General features: G+C 37.0%; 1 protein-coding gene across 1 annotated transcript in view; it reads right to left on the bottom strand.

Annotated features, from left to right (window-relative positions):
- Positions 1-17,408, bottom strand: part of LOC109088153 (unconventional myosin-XVI-like) — a 116,270-nt gene that overhangs the window by 58,777 nt on the left and 40,085 nt on the right. Inside the window, 7 exon segments of the mRNA XM_042763079.1 lie at positions 2,961-3,071; positions 4,604-4,754; positions 5,588-5,738; positions 7,665-7,740; positions 10,502-10,627; positions 10,745-10,869; positions 11,060-11,168. Coding sequence (XP_042619013.1) covers positions 2,961-3,071; positions 4,604-4,754; positions 5,588-5,738; positions 7,665-7,740; positions 10,502-10,627; positions 10,745-10,869; positions 11,060-11,168 — 849 coding nt within the window.

The raw sequence follows: 17,408 nt of genomic DNA on the forward strand, positions 1-17,408 counted from the left end.
CTTCAAACTACTGTTGAGTTTATCAGGTTGATAAAGTGACAGCTTTTCAGGATGAATTAATCACTGTTTTTAAGACTTGTAAGACTATTTTTCACATATTTTTGATACAATTACAAATGACACTTTTCAGAATTCTGTGATAAATAGTAAGTTATAAGGAACAGCATGTGTTTGAAATACAAACTTTTCCAAGATTACAAAAGTCATGTCACTTTTGATCAATTTTATGAGTCCTTCCTGAATAAAAGTAGAATTTGAACTTGCCTATAAAAGCCAATACACATCTCTGCTATGTGTGGCAAAGTAATTTTTCCATATCAATTATTGTGGCATCAGCTATTTCAGATAAACTCCCACCTTAAACACCACATAATATTTCCTCCTGCAGCAGCAGCTACGGTACAATGGCTCTCATGAGTCCTGAGGGTATCAGTACAGGCCAACTGCTAATTTATCTCTCGAGAGGGTCAGCTGCACCAGCCTTATTTCTTGCTCCTGGTCAGATTACTCTATTACAAGCCCTGTTATCACCGAGACGACAGCAATGCCTGCTGGGAATAGAGGACTAGGTTGCTGTTGTGTTATACTAGTGTGTTCTCAATCACAGCCTGAAGGTCAGTAACCTTTTAGTGTCAGTTTCACAAATCTTTCACAGCACATTGGATGAATACAGACACACAGGCATACTTGGACTCTTTCTCAGAGAACATGTTTTAACCATTTACTTTGATGAGACTAAAGTAAAAAAACTAAAAACTAAAAAAAAAAAAAAAAAAACCTAACATCATCAGACTGGACTTCTCATCTGCTGAAGGAAACATGGATCAATCCCCTCTTACAAAGTGCATGTCTGGCATCTCTCACTCTTTCCATCTCTCGTGAAACGATCAGTAACCATCACCATCTCTTATCCATCTCTGCCGTAATGACAGATATCATTAGACCCCATTACAGTGTAACACAAAAGCCCCCATCTCTGCTCTCTCCCTCCATATTGGCCTCAGTAGGGAGACTTCATTATGGCCCATTGTAAAGTGTGGGAATAGCAGTGGCCATTAAGCATAGATTTGGCACTGGTCATGAACGAGCACAGTGTGTAGTCGACATCCAGGCATTACTGTCCGTGAGCAGCCATAGACCGCAGGCCTGCTCAGATGATCCACGGTGAGGAGGGAGATGAATATAGAAATGCATTTATTCTTATAATCAAACTCTTAATTGATTCACAAGAACAGACAACTCTCCTTATGGACAGAATAACAGAATAAACATGCAAAAATGGATGCTTTTCCGAATTGCCCACGCTAAGAATTAGTCTTTTGAAATAAAATCATTCAGTGTACCATACCATACTAAAGCACATGTAAAGTACTCGATTATAAGTTTAGTGTTATTCAATACTGCCTTTAAAGTTAATGCATTTTAAATATTCTAAATCTGCAATTTCATTGCAAATCTGCAAATATTTAAATACATGACACACAAGTTTCAATAGAAATTACATTAAAAGCACATTTTAGTTAACTATAATTGCTTGTCAGTACATTCAGCAGTACACTTTAACCATATTTCAATGACTACAGAATTATGAAATCACATGAAGTCCTACTAAAGTGGGTCCAAAAGGACTTAAAATAAATTAATATTACATTCAATTTGAACTTAAGTAAATTCTTTGTGTTCAAAAACATTTGACTTAAGTCAATTCTTTTACTTAATTCTATATAAAAGGATATATATATTATTATATATATATTTTGTTTTATACATATATGGTAAATAATATTAGTATTACATATATTTTATTTATTATTATTTTGTTTTTTTTACAGTGTGACAGTTTAACAAAAACAAAAAAAAAAAAAAAAAAAAAAAAAAAACTAACAATTTAATGATACACCCATATTTGAAGTGGAAACCTAGTAATATAAAACTGAAATATGACCTACTGAAGACTTCTGTGAAAGTTTGAATGATGATGCAAATAAATAGTTGAGAGTTATAAGTCAATTCAAATTGTTCAAACAATTCAAACAGATTGTTAGTCAGGCAAGCCATTGTAAGTCACTTATATGAAAACGTTAGCCTATCATTAACTGATATTAAAAGTCAGAATCAAAAACAAAAATATAAATACCAATACTCAGAATAAAAAAAAAAAAGAAAATTATCATATAAAAACTTAACCACCAGTATTTGGAGCGAGAAACCTAATCTAACATTGTACTGTACATAGACTTTGGTGAAAATAATAATAATAATACTGAAATGCTAAAATAATGTAGAATATGGCCCTTTAAATATGAATAGCAGTAATGGCGTTGACAGTATCCATGGTGGCAGAGATAGAATCAAGAATAATTAAGTTAGTACAGCTGTAGGATTATAGTAGCATCAAAACTTATAATAAATGTCAGTAGCCAAGATTTATAGTAGGGACAGCCATTGTGGTAATAGTAGCAGTAACGACAACAGCCGTTAACAGCGAGTCAATGTAAGAATGTCTTTTCATCTCCCCCAGGGCTGGCTCAAGTCTTTGGCCTGAATACAGTGAGACCTAGAGGGCTGCCATCCAAACACCAGTCCCTGGCCACGCTACAATCAGAGGCCTTGGCCACTCTCCAAGACCTCACGACAAGAGATCCAGCAGTGTGTGTGTGTGTGTGTGTGTGTGTGTGTGTGTGTGTGTGTGTGTGTGTGTGTGTGTGTGAAAGGCACACTGGACCGGATGGCTTGGTGAAAGACCACAGAGTGTATGATAGAGGCCAGAATCCGGACATCAGCTCCTTCAGACTGAGTTAAGACAGAGAATGAAAGGCTAGACTGAGGGTTGGGTTCCTAACTGTGTTTATTCTTGATTTGAGGCTTTAGGAAGAGACATGGTTGAAACATAATTCTGAGTAACGAACTGCATGCTTCATTACAGCCCAATGATTGTGTGTGTTTGCGTATTTACGTACATATATCTGGTCGTTAGCAAATCGCTTCTGCATCTCGTAGAGCAGGCTGCTGTCTGTGAGCTCACTGAGGGATGCAAGGTCATCATTAGGAGCGGGAGGCATTAGTTTCACCTGGAACACAAAAACATTCCTTATGATTAAGGGTGCTCTGGTCAGGACTTTTGGAGACGGTCACCGATCGTCGATCACAGGAAGCAGTATCTGCCGATACGATTACCAATACTGATCTTTTTGAAGCCTTCTTTTTATCATGTAGAATTATTTATAATGATGCTCCAATCAGGATTTTTACAGACATTTATTCAGGGCCTGAATTTTATTTTTGAAAATGGGGGGAATTCTCCTCCTAGGTGACCCTTATTTATTTATTTATTTTTTTAAATATAATTATCTCACCTAAATGTTTGATCATGCAGTGCATTTTTGTTTTTAATAATGGGGCAATTGTTGCACAATAGCTTACACACAGCACAAGCCTGATTTCAATGAGATGGTGCCGCTGCAAACCTCTCACGACAAAACATCAGAGACTGCGGATCAAATTTCCCAAAGCAATTATCAGCCAATAGCGATCGCTAGCCGATCAATCTGAGCATCCCTTACTTACTATGAAATCTGAAATATTCAAATTATTCACATAATCATGCTTAGGCCATAAACTATTAGACCTTTAAAAAAAAAAAACACCCCTGGGTTTATAATATGCCAATTTGCTGCTTAAAAAAAAAAAAAAAAAAAAAAAAAAAAACCTATTACTATCAACGGTGCAAACAATTGTGCTGCTTAATATTTTTGTGGAAACCATGATTTTAATTTATTTACTTGTTTGTAGCATTTATTTGAAATTGTGTAACATTCTAAAGATCTTTACTATCACTTTTGATCAATTCAATGCACCCTTGCTAAATAAAAGTATTCCGCAAGTATTCAGTATAAAAAATAAAAACCATACTGACCCCAAACTTTTCAATGGTAGTGTAAATGCATTGTAAATGTTGTCTAAAATAGACACAAAATCTACTTTCTCCTTCCTAAAAAACACACATACACTTAACTATAAGCACACACAGCACTGCAGGAATGAAAGTAAGGGAACTGATTTTCTTCAAAGGTCAGGGGTCATCCTCAGGGTGAGTGGGGTCAGCGTGTGCAGTGGGATAGATTACTGAGGCTCTCTACTTCCAAACGATGACTGATTCTACTTGCTGCTCTCCAGTAGCAGGCCAAGACTTTCTCAAATGCATTAATCCCAAACCTGCTGTGCTGAGACGGAAATTAAGTGTATTAGATGTTATTCGCTTCTCTCTATTACCCGTTGGGAACAAGACAAATCACTCTGAATTTGCAAGATCAGTATAGAATGCAATTGCTTTGTGCTAGTGAATTTATATGATTGGTTCAGTTTATAGATTATTGTGCATATTTAAGCTATATAATAAAACCTAGATTTTCAGGGTAGCATCCAACTTAAAATCCTACCCATGATGCCTTAAATGGTGTACTGTACATGCAATTGTGTCACTGTGCTTTGGAACAGAGCTTGCATGCTTTATAATGCTTTGTTTCAGATTAATGACCAAAATATATACATTATAGACTTTTTTATACATTCTTTAGAGGAATTATCCCAAGTCTCCTCTGACCTGCTCCAGTTTTCCTGCAGCACTGGGATAGGATCCATCCAGCCCGTTATCAAGTGAAGGCTGCTGTGTCAGAGCTCCTCCTGAGTCCCTGAACATGGCCTCCTTCTCCAACAAACTGTCCCTTCTAGAGATTGGAAGAGCCATGGTAGCCCTAAAGGAAGAAAATAAAAAAGAAAGAAATCAGTATCAAGAAAATCCATGGTGCCATGGTGGCACAGAATCTGCATCTGAAGTGGCATTTAGGTGCATTCACACAGACTGTTTAATGCAGCTCAGAGGTGGCATGAATGCATTTACGCTGTTATTACAATTGCCTAAATATTATAAGAAAGCTTTAAAATGTTGAATATGGAAATATAAAATTATTAGAAAATTAAATGGTACTTTAAATATGAAAATAAAAACACCATTCATTCAAACGATTAATTCATAATAGCTGATTCATCCAGGAACAAAGCAAGTAACTGACTTGATAAATGGGTCACTAAATCATTTGCTCAACTGATTCATTCAGTAACAAACACCATTGTGTTTCTTGAAGATGCACAATGTTTTGCTGTGGCTTATTAACATTTTATCTATAGAACTTTTGCTGACTGTGCTGATATTAAAAAAAAAAACAAACAAAAAAAACTTTATACTGAATAATTATAACATGTATACTAATATTGACTATTTATAAAATGTTATAAATGTACATTATATGTATTCATACTGGGGCATTATGTTGAATTTTGTGACATTTTTAGTCACTTTGGTGGCATTTTAACCTCAAGCCCCTGCTCATTTCAAATCCTGATATAAATCTATAATTTTACTATATACCTACTAGCCTAGGAAGGTCATTTTAGCCTGAATGTCAGTCTAAATTTGCTAATCACTTCCTGCTGAGAACTGAACTCTGTAAAATCTAGAGTGTTCAAGTCCATGGATTGGCAACACATTCTCTGAATCATAAACTGTATGTCTGTAACCTGTACATACAATTTCTTTACAGGCAGGCTGCTGTCCTGGTTGGCCTCTGTGCAGTGCTCTTCTGATTGTGGAGGCGGAGCCGAGGGGTCTGTCTGTCTCTGTACCAAGAATTCCTCTGCTCTCATCAGCATCTCTGCAATCTGCTCAGTAGCAGCCATATCTATAAAAACCAAAGTCATAGTGGGTCAGTATAGAAATCATCTTACTGAAAGTCAAAAGTGAGTATCACTTCAAAATGTTATTAGTGACTAAAGACAGCATTTATAATATCATTTTGAGCCATGATTTTCCCTGGTGCCCAATCGATTTACTCCCTTATCCCTCTGTAGCTCAGCCCCTGCTGTTCCTCACATGGATGTGGCCATACAGAGATGGGCATTGAGCCCTGATGCAGATTGATCCATCTGTGCTCTGATTAGGGGACGGGGAGGCAGATAACCAGTCCCCCATGATAGGAACTGTAAGGAACCAGCCTTTTGTCTTTCTTATTGCAGGAAAGTGACACCCAAGAGAGCGATCCTCTAATCACACACATTCTCTCTGAACATCAGATATATACTCTGCTCTCTAAAGAGACTTTAAGTGAGAAGAAAGGATTTAATTTGGCTCTGTGTTTCATCCCAGGTCATCGGGGGGTGTAAAAATGTGTGTGTGTGTGTGTGTGTGTGTGTGTGTGTGTGTGCGTGTTACCCTGCTGATGTTTTGTCGTCGTTTGTATTACTATGCCCACCATCTACATAAGACACTGGACATATTTTTGTTGTTGTTGTATTTTTTTTTTGTTTTTTTACAGTTCAGGTAACTTGGTATATTAGGATTAGTTAATAAAAATAAAAATATATGGTTATGAGTTGTAAAACATACAGGTACCACTATGCCATCCTTCAACACAAAACATTATCACTTTAGTTTGTTAAGATGAATTTCTGGCAAACAGATTTATATTGTAAATTTAACAGGAATAACAGCCCTAGCAATGCCAAGATCATGTAAGTTTGATTCCCTGGTTACTGACAAAAACGTATATGATTTGAATGCAGTGAAGGTCACTTTGAATAAAAGGGTCTGCCAAATATATAAATGTTTCTCTGTAACCCGTTTTTTTTTTTTTTTTTTTTTTTTTGCAGGTAGGTTTCCATAAATGAATGGACCCTTTTCACAAGACTGTGATGAAGTGTTTAATGGTCATCAGCATTGTTAATCCTCGAAAGTTTTTCATATTAGTATTTTTTTTGTGTGTGTGTATGTACATGTATAACACTATTTTTTGTATTATATCACCTTTGCATCAAATTACAAAAAAAAAAAAAAAAACAGTTAACGCTAATGCAAGGGTGTTTCTAATGCAGCGTCGGTAAATTTGACATCGTTCTCTCTTCTGACTACCGTTATGAGTCTCTCTCTATTTTTTTTCCTTTTATTGAAAGTCACAAAAACACTATCATGGAGTTTTCCTTTTACTATTTGAGCAAATGGGAATGCAAAAAATATATTTGTGATACTCTCCCATTCATTGAACTTAAACCAAACACAACTATTACCACTTCCGATAAACACAAACCCGGAAATGTGAAAATGGTCCATTGTGTGAGAGTTTTGAAATGTGAATGTTGTCACAGTACATCAAAATCTTTTTTTCTTTTTTTCTCTTTTTTTGGAAAACAGCAAACTCTTGTTTCTCACTATATTTCCCTTGAAATCTCTAGGCTTCAATTAGCTGTGACAGTAGTTGTTACATTAACCATCCAGAGCCACAGGCTAGTGGAAGCAGTTCCACAGACATCAGCACAGAGGCGAACAGAGAAACAGAGAACTGAATGAATCTGCTCAGCTATGAAACATTCACACCCAACAGAAAGCTCTAGAGAGGAAGAACAGTCTAACACACTTAAACACAGGGGTACAAATGTGTAACACATCCCTGACAAGTTCGGTTTCAGCTATATTCTGTGTGAAAGCTATATTCTCACCATTCATATACACTTTTGCTGTGAAATTATTATTAATATTATTTATAATAGTAATAATATATACACCTCCTCCTAGATACCAGCATCAGTCACTGAAATGTTGTGCGTGTTTATACCTGAGGGCTTGTCCTGGTTGCAGTTCAGGAGAGTAGGATCGGCTTTGTGCTTCAACAGCTGGCTCACAATGTGGGTCTGTAGGGACACAAACACACGCACATACAACTCCATGACTTGAGAGGAACTCAAAGAGAATACTAAAAAATATAGGTCACATCTTAAAGATGTCTGCATCCATCAGCTCTGAGTCTAAATCTACAACATCAGCTGATCAGTTCTGCTCCTGCCTCCAGTGTCAAACACCTCAGCACTGTGTTCATTAGCTACAGCCTGCACACAGACATTTGTTTACTTATCCATTTAATTCTGTCACTGTGCCTCTGTTTCCTTTACGGACACACAGATGGGCACTATATCACAGAATGTCAGACTCAAACACACTTGAGTCGTGCTGCAGAAGTGTGTGTGACTGTGTGTGCATAAGATGCATGATGTGAAGGCATGGTTTTGATGTATTATGTATGCATGTGTGTGTGCGTGTATGTCAAAATCAACTCAAAAACAGCTTTAGGGAGTAAATACAACAGAACAACTTGCCAGATGGCTGACTTCATTAGAAATGGCAGAAATTACAAGGTTAAAGCTGAAGTGTGTGATTTGTTTAATGTTGAATATGTATCTCAGCTTGCAGGCATAACTGTCAGTGAACTATTCGTAGTTTTGAAGTTTGAGTAGCTTGTAACTTTATTAGTTACTACTTTATTCTTAATAGCTTCCATTTTAATTAACTAATTCATTCATTCATTCATTCATTCATTCATTGACCGATTCATTGTTTGATTGATTGATTGATTCATTCATTTATTCATCTATAAAAAAGGAATATAATACAAAAGCAAAACGTTAAGAAGCAAACCTGGGTTGCTTTTAAGTTCATAATATGCATCTTTTGTGAACCTCTTCAAGGCTCAAGTTCATGTCAGGGGGGAAAAAAAAACAGTCTGAAAACCTCTGACATGCATGAAAACGTGCAAGCAAAATTGTGGCAGAAAAGGCAGAATGCAAAAAAAGCTTGAAGATCCAGACAAACAGTCAATCAGACACATGCTTTGCCAGCTTTTATTCTGCCTGTTTCTCATAATATACTCAAAGGTGCTACTTCAACAAGAGAGTCACTGTCTCACACTGGCTTTTAACAATCAAGGCTTTTGTGTAAAAAGTTGCCCACCACAGTGGCTGGTAAATATTGCATATTTACTCACAGAGGAAAAAAAAGTGTATTTGATTGGTAGTGGGTGTAATACTGTTTTCCCATCCTGTTTACAATGCTCTCCACTGTTTACTGCATGTACTGCACAGATAACAGTGTTTCCAGCTAACGGTGTATGATGCTGCTCAAACTGAAGTGAAACTCTGCGATTGCAGCGTGGCAGTTCTGCTTAGTCACACAACCATCAGCAGTGTTAATTACTGACTCAATGTGTCTGTGTGTGTGTGTGTGTGTGTGTGTGTGTGTGTGTGTGTGTGTGTGTGTGTGAGTGAGTTTGTGTGTGTGTGTGTGTGTGAGTGAGAGAGAGAGAGAGAGAGAGAGAGAGAGAGAGAGAGAGAGAGAGAGAGAGAGAGAGCTGCCCTGCTGCAATGAATTATAGATGTGGGCAGAGAAAACATCTCTCTGTGTGTGTGTATTATTTGTGTGTGTGTGTGTCCGGTAAGTGTCGCCAAAAGTTCATGTTCAGTCGTGTTGGAAATACCCCCTACACCAAACTCAATCCTAAACTTACCCGATAGTGTTAATGAATGCAAAAATTACATAAAAATGACATCCACCAAAGTAAGGATTCATAATACAATATTGTGCTTCTACGTAGGTATTAAGTACTGATTTTCAAATGTTGCAACATGTAAAAAATTTTGGAGTCATAATACAATATTGTGCAATGAATTGTGTGAAATTAGGGTTTCTTAATAAAAACTCTAGCCCTGTAAATCATACTTTTTGTAGAAAGGAATAAAATCTGTAGGAGTTTTACTGGCTCAAGTTTTCATTTCAACTGGAAACTGCAACGAAACGTACGTATTTCTCTTTTTTTCTTTTTCTTTTTTTCTTTTCTATAACCATGTCCCCTTAGGGGTTCTGAAGTTGAGGCTCCAGAACCAGCATCATTTTAGTAGAAAATGGATAGGAAATGGAGAGAAAAACTAAACAATGCTCTTGACTGCAAATGTGCTAACTAAATACCTTAACCTCACAAAAGAAAGAGGGGAGGAAAAAGGAAAGCAGAATGGTGTGTATGTAGGCAGGAGTATCCTGAGGGACAAAGAGAACAAAGGAGAAGAAAGAAGGAAGATTCTCTTCATCGGCAACCTGAAACATTATCAAATATTTGACCATGTCAGCAGGTTCACCCTCTCCTCTAGAAATCAATCTCCCCTAGCACAAGCGCTGTTATTTAACTCATATAAAACACATTAGTACTTCATATGGTCCTTAGAGCTCGAGTGCATCTGGCAGAGAATTGGTAAGATCAATGCATTGCTGAAGTCTCATTAATCAGAAACAGGAAGGGAGGGTGAACTAATTAACTGTATTTGGTGTACAATAACTCTAATATCAATACATTCCACTGACCGTGAACAGCAGTCTATTAAAAAAGCTGAACACAGAAGCACAGGAAATATAGCACATTACACTCATGCAAATTCAAATTTGCCAGAACATTTGTTATGTCCAGGGGTCAGCAACCTTTTTGACACCAAGTGAAGAAAACAAACGCATATATTAATCCATCAATCATGTGCCTAAAGTTGCAAAGCCCTGGTTGAGTCCATATTTGACTGATTTCAAAAGTCAGTGTCCATCAGGAAATGATATGTATTGCCATGTTATGATATGTACCTGGCCATATTTGGCAGCTAGATGTAAGGGTGTCCAGTAGTTGTTGTCAGACACCTGGACGTCTGCCCCGTTCTCCAGCAGCACAGACACCACCTCCTTATAACCACTGGCACTAGCGATGTGTAGCTGCAAACACAGACAAACACTTCACACGTGATGTTTCATTTGGCCAAAAGCCTTCCAATTCAAATCACCATCTGTACACATTACACAGACTGTTTTGAGATTCATGTATTTTCTCACCAGCGTGACCCCGTCATCGTTCTGTTGATTGACGCTGCCTCCGCCGCTGACCAGCTGCCTCACGTCAGACAACATGGTAGATGAGCGCTGGGTCTTCATCTGGTGCATAGAGCTCATGTCCACTCCTAACAAATGCACAGACAGATACAGAACTGAGATGCAGATGATGGACACACAAGAGTTCAGGACAGAAGTCAGATGACAGAGCTTTTATTCATCAGTGTATGGGATCAGAGAGGATGTATAAATATATTGCAAATGGTAGTGTACATGCAAACCTGGTAAATAAGGAACCAAATGAATTAGGGACCCTACCATTCTCCTCCAGGTGTCTGATGAGGATGTAGCTGGTTTCCGTCCCCTCTGTGGCGTAGTCGAGTGGAATGTTCCCGTTCACATCCTGCAGGAGCACATTGACTCCAGCTTCAGACGAGGTGTGATGGAGAGGAGAGGAAGGAGGAGGAGATGGCAGTGAGATAAAGCAAAACAAGACATAAACAAATGGAGTCCCTCTTGCCCCATTCATCAGTCTGCAATCAATGATAAACTATGACCAATTATCACACTTTCCCAGCATTCCCCAGACACCCGAGCTCAGGGATGAGCTACATTCACAGAAAATAGTTTGTTAACTAACTCATTAAGATAGGGGCAGGTTAATAGGGTCTCTGGTTCAGTTTTGAGTGTTTGGCTTTCAGCGGGTGATGTGATTTATGAGCGTCTGGTCTCTAGAGACTCCAGACCCTGATAAGACTCTGGATGAGCAGAAAAGTATGACACAGGGTTATACATGAATAGTTGCATGAATAAACTAGATGACGTATTAGACAAGAAATGGCCAGAAACAGAACAACTGCACCGTTCAGATTATGTTGTTGCATTACAAATCCAGCCATCAGCACATTCAGAGCGGGGAGGTTGTGTCAATCATGCACTGAGGTTAGCAGGAGGTTAATGAATGTATTAATTAACATTAACAATCAGCAGCTCCTTTGTCTGCATTTATGAGCGATTACTTTTTGGGACACATCCCCACAAAACACCCCTCCCCCCACACACACACACACACACAAAGCTCCAGAGAGCGCTGACGGATCTGAAAGTGTGCCACAGGAGTGTGTCATTACCTCCTCCCTGCATCTCACACCACAGAAATCACAACAGTACTGACGCAATACACCGCAGTCCTCCAACTCACTGGGGACACATGAGGACATGGGGTGTGTGTGAGTGTTTGTATTGGTGGAGATCCATCGATCCGTCTGGCATGGAACTGTTATTGAACAAGATGTGAACGGTTAAAGCAGGAGGGTGTGTGTATTGATTAGGCAGGGTCAATGTGAAGGAGATGATGGTGTGATACGGATGTGTGTGTTCAACCTCTTGACTGAGAGAAGAGCTGATGAAGATGTCTGCATCATCTCCTCTGATTGACAAACTGCACCGTGTCCTCTGAGACACTTTGAGAGTCCTGAATACTAAACAACCAGCACGCACATCGATTTACAAACTTACCCTTCACCGCACTACAAACTCAATTCTCAATGTGAGAACTAAATTAATATAAATGTGATTTATAAAGTCAGTAGTAATATATAATATAATATAATATAATATAATATAATATAATATAATATAATAAATAAAAAGTTTGGGTCAGTATTTATTTTTTTATTTTTTTATTTTTTTATTGAGAAAGAAAATATATCATGCTCACCAAGGCCTGCATTTATTTGATTGGAAATATAGTAAAAATAATATTGAGAAATTGTATTGGCAACTAAAAGATTGATCATCATGGGTTAGACAGCAGCCATAAAGTCTGTTATAGCTTTTCAGTACACTCATTTGAGGGCAGCATACGGGGTTAACAGGCTGACCTCCAGGACAACCAGTCTTGTGTTATGATGAATAACGTTAGTTATTCATTTACCCTGACAGAAAAAGATTTCAAATTACCTGCAAAGTTTAATGGGATAAGTGGTAACATGCAGCGGTGCAATTGTAGGAGACGTGTGTTCAACCTTCGCCATGTTGCCTATTGATCCACTCCACCCCTTCTCCCCATCACTTCCTTTTTCATTTGCTTTCATTTAGAGATATTTTGGTGCAAGCAAGGTTACACGGAGGAACCAAGGGATTTGCTCACACACACACACACACTTAGTAGAGTTCAGCTCAGGTGTGCTTCAGAGGCCACAGTAACTGAACCTGACAGTACAGAGACAGGAACGCCGAATCATGTCAACAAAGGAGAAGCTGATGAAACATCCTCACCAGTAAAGGGAAAACAGTGTCTCTATCCTCTGACTGCACTGAAACAAGGACAATCACGTAACGTAATTACATCTCATCTACGTGATGATGGCTGCCTGCATCCCATTACAGGGCTTTGAGCACAGGCTTAATTGGCGTTGATTAATTTAATCTGTTATGCTAATAGGCTAATTGCAATGAAAGTAAATGAGAATGCAGTTAACTTTCTAACTAATACGGCAAACTTCAGAATATCTGCATGGTTCACTGACGTGAATTGATCATTCAACACCTTTTATCTTTCTAAAACTACTCAAGGATTCTTGCACCGTAAACTTGTATTATGACAACTTTCCATCCTTTCCACTTTAAAACTTAATTATGACAACTTTTTACCCTCTCACTGACCCTTACAACCCATACACATGGGACACGAGCACTGAATCATGTCAAAAGCAAACAGAGCTCATTATAATCAGTGGTACTGTCTACACTGGATGTGGTGGGGTGTAACGCAAGTTTGAAAGCTGTAAACTGATGTTCTGTTCTATTTCTGATGAACAACATGTTTGTGCCATTTCCAGCAACAAAACAAAAGGATTTGTAAAGTTTGCTTTGACCTATCCAGTGTAGACTGCCTCAAGCTGTTGCATGATAAACAGAATCTGAAACTGCATACTGTCCAGCAGGTACTATACATGGTTTGAAACTTACTTTGGGACGGTTTAAAAAGTACATTCTCTATAGGATGAATTTGTATAGTATGAATGAAATTGCATTGGATGCTGAAAATTTAAATGTTGCTACTTGTCATTTGACCCACCAGCATCAATTGCGTCGCTTCACTGCCATTCTCTGCAATCCTCTCCTGTGGCCTCATGAGATTGTAAAGTATGTAGTAGATAGTAGTGTTGGGTTTGAATCCACCTAAGCTGAGTTCCAGTCGAGTCAAAAGTCTTTAACTAATTGAGTCAGAATCGAGTCCGAGTCCAACTAAACACTGCTGTTTGTCAGTAGGTTTGAACTTTGTCAATTTAAATGTAACAAAAGAAAACTTCTATTGCATCTTGCCATTTAGATTTTTGATTTCACACCTCATAATTAGTGTCCTGCTCAGCAAACTTAAAGTCAAGTAATAGAAGTTATGGCTAACTTGATGTCTGTACATATTTCAGAGTGAAACAGCTTTTACGATGTGAAAAATTACAGAGCCGGACTTGACTTTATTTACTGATATAGAGTAAATGTATAAAGCTGAGTGGAGTGGTAACCGGGGTGGCTTGGTGAATAAGACCTGAAGAGCAGAAAATGCACCTCTTATCTTTATTTGTGGATGTGTGTTTTGTGTTGGTTTTATATGATGGGTGGTTAGAACTTAGTCAGGGTAGAAGGCATCTGGATTTTTTTTCTTGGATGAAATTTAAATGAGGCTGTGAGAGATAGGCCTAGTCTTTAGAATGGCACACACTGTATATAAAAGCCCTACATGTAATTTCCATAACTCAGAGCCAACTCTTATTTTGGAAAGTATTTTGAATGTATTTCCAGTTAATAAATTACATTGTGTAAGGAATAATCAATGTCAATAATTGAAATCAATAACGCTAATTAAATAGTATTTAAAGTTTTTTTTCAGATAGGTCTATATAGCATAGGCTACTACAGAAATAACCTACTACAGACATTCAATGAAAAATTACTCTACAGACATTCAATATAAATTACTCTTATTACTTACTATTATTCTTATTACTTAAGTTACTAAGAGCAGTGAGTAATTTCCTCATTTTCTTTTGTTGTTTGATTAACATTAATGACACAGTCCGCAGCAGCAGGTTTCACTGCTGTCACTTTAAGACCTGACGCACGAATCAAATATTTTTGAATCCATATTTCTCCCTACTGTTGAGGTTAACTTCAGACATAACCAACTGCATTTACATGAATACTCTCCAAGGCTGGCATTTTGACATAACTTTTAATGTACTGGAGTGTATAGCATTCTTACACTGAGGTGTGCTTTCTGTGAGTGCGCTTTGGGTGTGTGTGCACAGAAACCCGGTAGCTTTCAAGTACTGGCAGGATGTAAAAACACTTGCGAATACTCAATGTCACTTTTGTGACAATGCATCGTCTCAGTGACAATTCCGTTAACTGTCCCTGGACTGGGGAGAGAGCAGCTAAAAACACAATTGAACAGAAAGTATGTCTACAGCTGCATCAAAGCACATCTTATGTAAAGTGTGACATCCAGAAAATGGACAAAATCTATATCAAATATATGTGAAGAGGTAACTGATGGAAAATTACCCATAACTGAAGGTATTTTTTTTTTAAATAACATCACTGAATAATAATACTATGCATTATAAAATCATGTTTAGTTGGAAATGCAGCAAGAAAAATCATTTTTTCCATGACATCAATTTAATATAGGTTTGTTTCTTCAGGAAGTAATCCTCATATGAAATGTCTAAGCTAATGAACCCTTACCTAATGCAGTTCTTACCTAAATGAAATAAAAAGACAAGTCTGTGATTGGCAGCCTAACATAGTACCTCCTAAATCCTGACTCTGACTAATCCAAAAAAAATAGGTCGTCATGGTCCAGTTTTGGAAGCAGAATGCAGTAAAATATGGAGGAAGGAAAGAGAGCTAGCCTGAAGTATGAGTGTGTGTGGGAGATTCAGACCTAAAGTACTACATATTGCACAGCAGAGATAAGAGCATTAACAGTCGAGACAATGCAGCACAACATGAGAAAAAACTGAAACAGAGAAGCTGAAATATAAAACTGTTTGCATTATAAAACCAGCATAATAGTCAAGGAAATGTGGCGTCAGGTTTCAGAAACCTGGCAAGAACATACTACAGTCAAATTTAACCCCAAAAATCAAAAGAAAGAAACAAGTAATTATATTTTGGATAATGAAAATGAATCCCATCAAGAATTTTATTTTATTTTATTATTATTTTATTTTTTTCATGTATTAATTTATTTATGTTGCACTGTGAAATAACTTTCATGATAATATATAGAGATTATAAACTACTTGGTAGTGTTTGTATTATCTTTAATTTATGCTGATGAATAAATAAGTAAATAAATAAATTGTGTAATTATAACTGGTTAAAAAATTATAATAAAATTAACATTTTACAGCATTTATTATTCTAAGTTAATATTTATCAATTTACTATTTATAAATTTATGCAATTAAAAAATTTCAAAAATGATATTAGTATATTGCTATAAGCATACTGAACCATATTTGTACACTTTGAAACAATAATGATCATGATGCAAAAAACAAACAAACAAAAAACAACAAAAAAAATTATTGTCCTAAATACAGGCTTAATTTTTTTCTTGAAAAATATAAAATGGAATGTATTATTGTTCTTATTATTGATTTGGATTGGATAATTTGACATGTATTTGCGAGATTCAACTGTAATAGGGAGATTGAAAACTTGTAACCATAGCAACGGAGACTACCCTTTCTCCAGAAGGGTGACTCACTTGCAGGCAGAGTCAGAGAGAAAAGAGGTTAAAGGGGCTTGTTTAAATGTTTTTTTTTTTTGATATTTATTTTTTTTTTTTTTTTTTTTTGAGATGCAAGACCTAGACAAAATCTCCAGGCAGTTGTACTTTGAAAATGTCTTTGAAAGTTTTAACTTTAAATGTCCAGATATTATATTTGATATATATTTCTTCTCAGTGATCTTGGACATTATACTGACACCTACTGGTGTGAATGGATGAAGCTTTAATTAAAGTATTTAATTAAAATTCTGTCTTCGACAAAATAGATATTTCTCCAAACATCTTAATTTGTGTTGCATGGAAGAAAACAAGCAATACAGAATTAATAAATAATAAAAGAATACACAATTTAACTTCTAACACTTCACCCACTTCACACTGAAGCTGTTCAGTCATCTTTGTTAATTTGTTACATTATTATGGCTGGTGATGTAAACGAATGGGGACAGATGGGGTTTGAGCCTATACATCAGCTGAATAAAGATGCTCAAATGCATGGATTAGCCTCACCATATTGAACTGCAGATGAAGCGAAAGTTAAACAATGGCATTATAGATAATATTTCAGTTGTGATACAGACGGAATTAGAACTTTGCATCCAGCCTGGATGTTATTATGGATGTAGCTAACAGAAAACTGAATGCAGGTGCTGTGTGTGTCTGTAGTAGCAGTAGTAGTAATAGTAGTAAGTGTATTTTTGTCCAGTATTCCTAAAGGGGCTCTGTGATTGAAGTAAGCTGGCAGGCGCACATGGTTTGCTGGTTCACGCTCCATTGAAAATCAGGTTGAAAGTGGTCTGGAGTCAGACACGCACTGAAAAGTGGAGCAGGTAAAGCTGGTGTCTCTGCGGCGCACGTTCA

This window comes from Cyprinus carpio, chromosome A9 (genome assembly GCF_018340385.1).
Source record: "Cyprinus carpio isolate SPL01 chromosome A9, ASM1834038v1, whole genome shotgun sequence".
In the NCBI taxonomy this organism is placed as follows: domain Eukaryota; kingdom Metazoa; phylum Chordata; class Actinopteri; order Cypriniformes; family Cyprinidae; genus Cyprinus; species Cyprinus carpio.